Raw genomic sequence first — 8,857 nt, 5'->3', positions numbered from 1 at the left:
TTCTGGACCATGCTACATTAAAACCAGGTCTGGTTCTGTTCTGGACCTCACTACATTAAAACCAGGTCTGGTTCTGTTCTGGACCATGCTACATTAAAACCAGGTCTGGTTCTGTTTTGGGCTCAGGAACACTTCCACCGATCACTGTCGGTCACAGTTCATACACAAAGCTTAAAGCTCTATCAGACAAAAAAGAAGCTACATGTGAACACCATACAGAACCGCTGCTGTCTTCTCTGGACCAAAACTCATTTCAAGTGTACTGAGGGAAAGTCCAGAACTGTTATGAGTTCAGACGATCCAAATTCAAGATTCAGATTCAAAAGTTCAGTTTGTAAACCACAGAGAGGAGGGGGACCATCCAGACTTTTATCAGCTCAAAGTTCTAAAGCCAGCCTCTCTATTGGTATGGAGGTGCATTAGGTGGTGATGGAGATGACAGTGTCTGTCTGGTCTGGCATGGGAAGCTCACACATCTGGAAAGACACCAACAATAAAGAACCATATTTGCCGTTTTTAAAATAATATCCAGGACAGCTGAGCAGTCAGAATCCTCCTTCAGGATTAGACAACATCCCCTCCAAAACCTCCAATAACTGGTCCCCTCAGGTCCTCAACCTACAACAGCTGGTCTCCTCAGGTCCTCCAAAACCTTCAGTACATGGCTTCCTCATGTACTACTCAACCTCCAAGAACTGGTCTCCTCAGGTCCTCCAAAAGCTTCAACAACAGGTCTGCTCAGATCCTCCAAAACTTCTAAGAACTGGTCCCCTTAGATCCTCCAAAACCTCCAACATCTAGTCCCCTCAGAGCCTTGAAAATCTCTAACAACTGGTCTCATCAGGTCTTCCTAAACCACCAGCAGCTGGTCTCCTGAGATCCTTCAAAACCTCCAACAACTGGTCAACTCAAGTCCTCCAAAATCTCAAACAACTGGTTTCAGCAGGTCTTTCTAAACCTTCAGCAGCTGGTCTCCTCAGATCCTCCAAAACCTCCAACATCTGGTCACCTCAAGTCCTCCAAAATCTCAAACTGGTCTCGTCAGATCCTCCAAAACTAGTCTCCTCTGGTGCTACACCACATCCAACAACAAGTCTCCTTAGGTCCTCCAAAACTACCAACAACTGGTCTACTCAGGTCCTTCAAATCCTCCAAGAACTGTTCTCCTCAGATCCTCCAAAAGCTCCAACAGTTGGTCTCCTAAGGTCCTCCAGAACCACCAACAACTGACCTCTAGACATTTTCAGACTTTTGTTAAAGAAAAGATGTTTCAGATGTAAATATGGCCATGGCCCAACCTTTTTGAGATGAGTTGCTGGCATCAAATCAAAATGACCTTATTTTATTATTATTATTTTTGTATTTTATTTATTTATTTATTTATTTATTTTACAATTTTTTTTTGTTTCAACAATTGTCATAATTCCTATAGTTCATTGTGAATGAAATATGAGTTTATGAGATTTGCAGCTCATTGCATTCTGGTTTTATTTACATTTTAAACATCGTCCCAACAATAATGATACAAGATGCTAAAAGAAAACTGGGGGTGAAGCGAAGAACCGACTCATCCGGTTCCTCTTACCACAGGTGTTGGTTGTGACGTCCCTGTTGCAGATCTCGTTGGCCAGCCTCTCAAAGTACTCGGGCAGGTCAGCGTACTCGTCACCATAAGAGATGACCTTGATGCCCTTGTCCAGCATGTTGTCGCGCAGCTTCTTGAACTCCCCCACGTCTTCCCGGCGCACCAGCATGAAGTGTTCCAGGTCTGACTTGTGTTTGACCGCCTCCAGGAACAGGGCCTGGAAGGTGGTGTCGTCTACTGTGCGCCCGCAGCCGAGGAACACAAAAGACTTGGTCTCGTACAGCTTCTGGATCTCACGCTGTTAAAAACACCAGAAACACAGAAAGCTTCTTTGACCAACAGTTGCTGGAAAAAAAATTTGCTGCAGCATTTTTAAATATTAAAAATACGATAAAAAGAAATGGATAGACGAACTTTTTAATGTCTGTGAAAAGGCTGTATGAAGACTGACTACAGAATAGGATGAAATGGAGTTGTTAAAGCTGAAAAGAGGAAAACACTAGCAAAATACTAGAAAAAGATAACTGCTAGATAAAATCTAAAAATAGCAATACACCAGCTAAAAGTTTAGAAAACACCAGCTAAAAGATAAACATGGCAACAGTGTAGCTAAAAGTTACAAAAAGGTGTATTAAAACAGTAGATAGAAAATAAAAGTAGTAAAGGATTAGCCAAAATCACCTAAATTTAGCTAAAGGATAATAGAAGCAAAGGGAAAGCTAAAAGTAGAAAAAAAGCTAATTATAGCTATAAATAGCCAAACGCTAGTTAAAGGTTAAAGCAGCAAAATGTTAAAAAGTTAAAAACAACAAAATGCAAAATGAAACTACAACCTAAAAGTAGCAAAAATCTGACTAAAAGATAAGAATATCAAAACAATAGCTAACAACTAAAATAATAAATGACTGCATCCATATTTCTCCTCTTTGTCTTTTTTCCTGGCAGCTGTATTCTTCTACCAATATATCCACTGTCCCTCCTCTTGACATCTCCAAACCATCTCAGTCTGGTCTCTCTAACTTTATCTCTCAGTTGTTCAAGCTGTGCTGTACCTCTGATGATCTCATTCCTAATCTTATCCATCCTTGTCACTCCTAAGGAGAACCTCAACATCTTCATTTCTGCCACTTCCAGTTCTTTCTCCTGTCTTTTTGTCCATGTCTCTGTCTCCAGACCATACAATATAGCTGGTCTCACAACTGTCTTGTAAACTTGTCCTTTGACCTTTGCTGACTCCTTTTTGTCACAAATCACTCCTGAAACTTTTCTCCATTCACTCCATCCTGCCTGGACTCTCTTCTTCACCTCTTTACCACACTCCCCATTTCCCTGGACAGTGGACCCTAAGTACTTGAAGTCCTGCACCTTTGTGACCTCTGCTCCTTGTAGCTTCACTGTTCCACCAGCCTCCCTCTCATTCACACTCATGTACTCTGTCTTACTACGGCTGACTTTCATTCCTCTTCTTTCAAGTGCATACCTCCACCTCTCCAAGTTCTCTTCCACCTGTTCCCTCTTCTCACCACAGATCACAATGTCATCTGCAAACATCATAGTCCGCAGGGATTCCTGCCTGACCTCATCTGTTAGTCGGTCCATCACCAGAGCAAACAAGAAGGGGCTCAGAGCCAATCCTTGATGGACTCCCACCTCCACCTTGAAGATATCTGTCACTCGTACAGCACATCTCACCACTGTCCAGCTGTCCTCATACATGTCCTGTTGTACCAGTCAAACATACTTCTCTGCCACTCCAGATTTCTTCATGAAATACCACACCTCCTCCCTCGGCACCCTGCCATGCTTTTTATAAATCCACAAAGACACAATGAAGTTCTTTCTGATCTTCTCTGTACTTCTCCATCAACATTCTCAAAGCAAAGATGGAATCTATGGTGCTCTTTCTCGGCATGACACTATACTGCTGCTCACAAATAGTTTTCTGGTCTTCTTCTCTGATTTTACTCTTTTTCTATTATTCACAACAACAGTCATTCTACATACAATCATCCAGTGCTGTTTGGCCATGCTCTTCCCTGTCACAACCTTACAGTCCCCAATCTCCCTCAGGTTTTCTCTTTTACACAGAACATGGTCTACCTGTGTATTCCTGCTTCCACTCTTATAGGTCACTCTATGTTCCTCCCTCTTTTGAAAGTAGGTGTTGACTACAACCATTTCCATTCTCGGTAAAATCCCCCACCAGCTGTCCTTCCTGGATTCTTTCTTTGACACCAAACCTACCCATCACTTAGTCATCCCTTATGTTTCCTTCACCAACATGTCCATTCAGGTCTGCTCCGATCACCACTCTCTCCTCCCTGGGAATACTCTCTATCAGTTCATTCAGATCATTCCAAAATGTTTCTTTCTCCTCATCACATCCAACCTGTGGAGCATAACCACTGACAACATTTAGCATAACACCGTCTACTTCTATCTTCAACCTATCTGACACTTTTTTTCACCTCTACTACATTGTTTGCCAACTCCTCCTTCAGGACCACCCCTACTCCATTCCTTTTTCTATCCACACCATGGTAAAATAGTTAAACCCTGCTCCAACGCTGTGAGCCTTGCTGCCCTTCCACTTGGCCTCTTGGACACATAAAACATCTACCTTCCTTCTCTGCATCATGTCAGCCAGCTCTCTACCTTTGCCTGTCATTATCCCCACATTTTAGAGTTGCCACCCTAAGTCCTCCATTTTAGACTTTCCTCTTCTCCCTCTGTCTCCTGACACACTTCCTCCTCGTGGTCTTCAACTAACAGTAGCACAATTTCCACGGACACCCTTTTTGTCAACAGCACCAGGTGGCAGTTGTTAATCTGGGCCTCAACTGATCCATTACGGTGTTGCTTAGATAAACTTGCATGTTAGTTTTTCCAAATGTTTATTCTTTGAATGCCCTTCTTGACAACCCCCACCATTTACCCAGACTTGGGCCCAGAACCAGAGAAGGTACAAGCGTACTCACTAGTGCTCCTTACTGGCAGGTTTAGAAAACAACTGTAAACAAAGTTAAGTATTTTAAAATGCATAAACTTTCAAAACCCAAAAGTTTTGGCACCCATTTCTTGAATGAACTGAACATTTTAATATATGAATGTCCAAACAAAAACACGGTCTGCAGACATCGTTAGATTCTAAAATAAATGTCCGGAAAAACGAAGAACAGGGAACAGTGGAGGGAATCACAGTGCTCACCATGACCTCGGTGTTCCTCAGTACGTTCTGGTATCCAGCAGGGTGCAGCACGATACCACTGGGGTTGGTGTAAACACCGTGGATGTGCAGAACACTTAACCTCCTCTTCTCCTGAGCCCACTCTAACACCTAGACATGCACAAGAAAATACACACATTTAACAGCTCACTGCACAAAATCCTGTTCTGGCCAGGTGGGGAGTCAAATCACTAAAGAGTAGTGGGAGGATATTAGGCCTGATGGAGCCGAGGCATAAATACCAGGACTGAGAGGCAATAAGGTCACACTCTGAACTAATCTGTGTTCAATTATACCATGAAACCAACGTGTCACGTTAAACTAAGGAGACTTCAAATGACAACAAAATGAGACAACATACGCTTTCAGTCCAGTCTTCAAACAAGAACAAATATTTTCCGATCTATAAAAATGGACATTTTAACTTTCCGAAACAAAGATTCATTCTAGTCAAGGCCTTATCTGTTTCTCTGAAATCAGCCAACGAGGAACTTCACTTGTTCACGCGTCACAAATAAAGACACACAGTTCTGTCTGCGAGCTCAGCCACATGGTCATGAAAAAACTAATTTCTTTAAAGAAGGTTTACAGGATCCACATCTGAGGACAGATGTTACATAGAATATAAAATTCAATTTAAATGTAACATTGAACAGTCTTTTAAAACCTTTCCAACCCTAACATAACATCCAAGCGTTCACTTCAAGACATGCATAAATGACCTTTGCACATGTCTGATAGAACAAAAGAAGCTGACTGCAGAAAAGATCAATGAAACTACTTTCACTCCGCAAGTCTTAATGCTCAGATCCAATGTTTTAGTGTGGCCGTTTACATTGCAACTTAAATGCATTCATTCATTTTCATTTCCCTGGATATGGGAAATGAAAAAAAAAAAGACAAAGCAACTGGACTTCTGTTCTGTAGCTGAAGACGTGTGGAGTTCCCAGTTTAAAACTGCATGGCATTGGTATCAATATCCTCAACATGTGGATCGATCTGCTCACCTCGACCTCACTGAATGATCGTTCAGACTGAGGTCACTTTGAAAAACATCAGATATGGACCTGATTTAGTACCACACATAAAAAAAAATACATGGGTTTATATAAGCAATGACTGTAATTTGAAAAATCTGACATGGGTCACATATGAGCTAAATAATAAATAAATTGGATTTGGGCCTCTTTTGCATGCAGAGTGAAAATAACCATAGAGACTCGGCACGGTGGAAAATGGGTTTACCTTCTTCTCGTCTGTCAGATCCAAAGACTCCAGCTTGGTGCCCTGGTGGGCGGCGTAAATCTCCAACAGGTTGTCGAAGTTTGTGGTGAGAACCAGCGCCCCGCTCTCCATTAACTGCAGAACTGAGCGTAAAAGATGCTTTCCTGCATGCTCCATCTTGCACTCCAAGTCGTCAAACACTTCGTACAGACAGTCTTTGAAGAAGGTGGAGCGCACATTCCCGGTCCTCTAAAAGAAGGCAAAAGTACATAAAACGTAGGTAGTTAATGTTTAAATGTACAGGTAAAGTGATGAACTGCTGTAACTTTATTGCAAAAAATACAGAAATAGGTTATTACATGACAATCTGTACACATGGTATTCCAAACAAAATAATAATTTAATTATAACAATTAAATATTAGCTAAATAACAGTTTATATCTCTACTGATTTGGTAAAAGTGTCAAACATTGAGTCAAACTGACATGTTGGGACTGGTCTGAATACATATACAAATAATGTTATGACCCCTCGAGACATCAAGTGCAGAAAAGAAAATGAAGCTTCAATGTGAAGTCTCATTTTAAACTCAAACTGAAACTTTTTATTAGGCCTAATTTCTGATGTCATGTGACCTGGCAGGATGTGGATAAAGGTGCCTGAAATAAAATGTAAGTACAAGTTGAATACCTCAATACTTGTACTGCAAAGAACAACAAGTGGTACAGCAATGCCCCCCGTCACTGATGGATTTGAATAGCGAATGTTTGTAGTTTTGGAAATGAGTGTTTTTCTGGATCAAACAGAGAATGTAAGTAAACCTGAAAGTTTTGGCGCAAAATACTCAAGTGGGTAGGAGTTACACTGTGTAGGAGAAAACTGGGATGTGTTTGCATTTCTTGTTCGAGACAGCGCAGAGTAACTGATTATCCAACACCAGGTGCAATGAAGGAGCCAGGGGGTGGCCAATGGTGGCCTTGACCACCACAGAATATTCTTCGGCCACCCCAATCATTTGGGGGAACTTTTAAGTAGTGGTGGGCGGATCGATATTTGGATCGTAATATCGATACCATCATTGGTATCAATGTTGATAAATACCAGTGTAATGAGATCGATACTTTAGCTTCAGTTTCTTTCTTGTATGCACTGCTGCTGTTTCATCAAAGATGCGAGCCGACTGTCTGTGTAAGTGACACTGCTGTCACAGCACAGAGCAGGCAACTTTGCTCCGCCCCTACCCACAGTGTTTTGATGTGTGACTCAGCGGCGCCGGACAAGCAAGCAAGCCCGACCCAGCAGCAACATGCACGCATAAGCAGCGCCGAGACGGAGCAGAGAAATGACAGAGAGGAAGAGGAGCGCTGCGTGGCTATATTTTCAGGTCGAAAATGAAACAACGGCAAGCTGTTTAATTTGTAAATAGGCTGTAAGATACAGTGGTAACACAACAAATTTATACAAGCACATGAAAAATCGTGGAAGAATGATCCAAAGGAAAAATCACAGCACACTTAAACGTCATCAAAATTCACTGTAATTATTAAAAAGTATCGTATTGGTATCAGTATCTGCAATACTGGACCTGTATTTACTTGGTACACCACTACTTTTAAGCAAAATAAAAACACAAAGCATAGTTTCCTCAAATGATAGGTGTGGTCGGTTTACACCCCCACCATATGTTGTGGTGGCCATCTTGTTTTTTAACGCAGCAACCCAATTTTTATAGGGATTTGGCACCACTCATGTTCAGCTGCTGTTTCATATACAGTAGTACCTCGCTACTTTGCGTTTCGACTTTAGTGGACTCGCTCTTTTGCGAGTTTTAAAAGTAAGATTGGACATGACGCACAATTGGCTGATTGATGAATGAGCTGCAAGATCAGCATGGACTTTTTTATTTAAAATAAATTAGTTAAAATTATTTAGCACCTGCTGCACCTGTGTGCAGCCCAGATGTGCAGGGACAAGCTCCCTCCTGCAGCGTGTTGTTCTCCGCTCTGCAGTGAAGTGGGCGTGGCCAAGAGTGCTGGTAGGTGCAGAGAGAGCGGAGAACATGACATGCTTTGCTCTTGTAGAGCGTTTAGGCTTTAGAAACATTGCATGAGTGTGGGAAGGGTTTAAAACACCTTATATATATATATATATATATATATATATATATATATATATATATCTGTGTGTGTGTGTGTTTGTGTTAAAAAAGGGCAGAATAGTGGCGCAACTGGTAGAGCTGCTGCCTCTCAGCGAGCAGGTCCCTGGTTCAAATCTCGGTCCGGGGGCCTTTCTGGGTGGAGTTTGCATGTTCTCTCCGTGCATGCGTGGGTTTTCTCCGGGTACTCCGGTTTCCTCCCACAGACCAAAAACATGCATGTTAGGCTGACTGGTAACTCTAAATTGTCCCTAGGTGTGAGTGAGAGAGTGAATGTTTGTTTGTCTTGTTTGTCTCTATGTGGCCCTGTGATGGACTTGCCACCCGTCCAGGGTGTACCCCGCCCCTCGCACAGTGATTGTTGGACATGGGCACCAGTGACCCCCGTGACCCAAAATGGAAGAAGCGGGTAAAAGATAATGGATGGATGGATATATGTTAAAATAAACTTCTACTTACTACTTGTACTACTATTCCTACTTCGCGGTTTTTCACTTAAAGCGGGTGGACTAACGGATAAAGGAGGTACTGTATTATTTACATTATTATTGTTCAGCATATATCTTAGATCCTTGTATACTGTGTCATTCTATACTTTATATGACTCACTGTGGTGAACCCTGAAGATGGAAAAGGCAAAAGAGGAAGAATATATATATATATATA

At 41.9% G+C, this 8,857-nt stretch overlaps 1 protein-coding gene across 1 annotated transcript in view; it reads right to left on the bottom strand.

Annotated features, from left to right (window-relative positions):
- The window catches only part of fam118b (family with sequence similarity 118 member B), an 18,889-nt gene that overhangs the window by 3,222 nt on the left and 6,810 nt on the right, over nt 1-8,857 (bottom strand). The window contains exons 4-6 of the mRNA XM_037678107.1: nt 6,057-6,284; nt 4,794-4,922; nt 1,586-1,883 (exon numbers count right to left, since the gene is read on the bottom strand). Of these exons, the coding sequence (XP_037534035.1) occupies nt 1,586-1,883; nt 4,794-4,922; nt 6,057-6,284 (655 nt within the window). The remainder of the gene's footprint in view (nt 1-1,585; nt 1,884-4,793; nt 4,923-6,056; nt 6,285-8,857) is intronic.

The sequence above is a fragment of the Nematolebias whitei genome, chromosome 6 (assembly GCF_014905685.2).
Source record: "Nematolebias whitei isolate Nwh7 chromosome 6, NemWhi1, whole genome shotgun sequence".
NCBI lineage: Eukaryota > Metazoa > Chordata > Actinopteri > Cyprinodontiformes > Rivulidae > Nematolebias > Nematolebias whitei.
The sequence above is the reverse complement of the archived record's forward strand: the minus strand, read 5'-3'. Positions and strand labels throughout refer to the sequence as shown.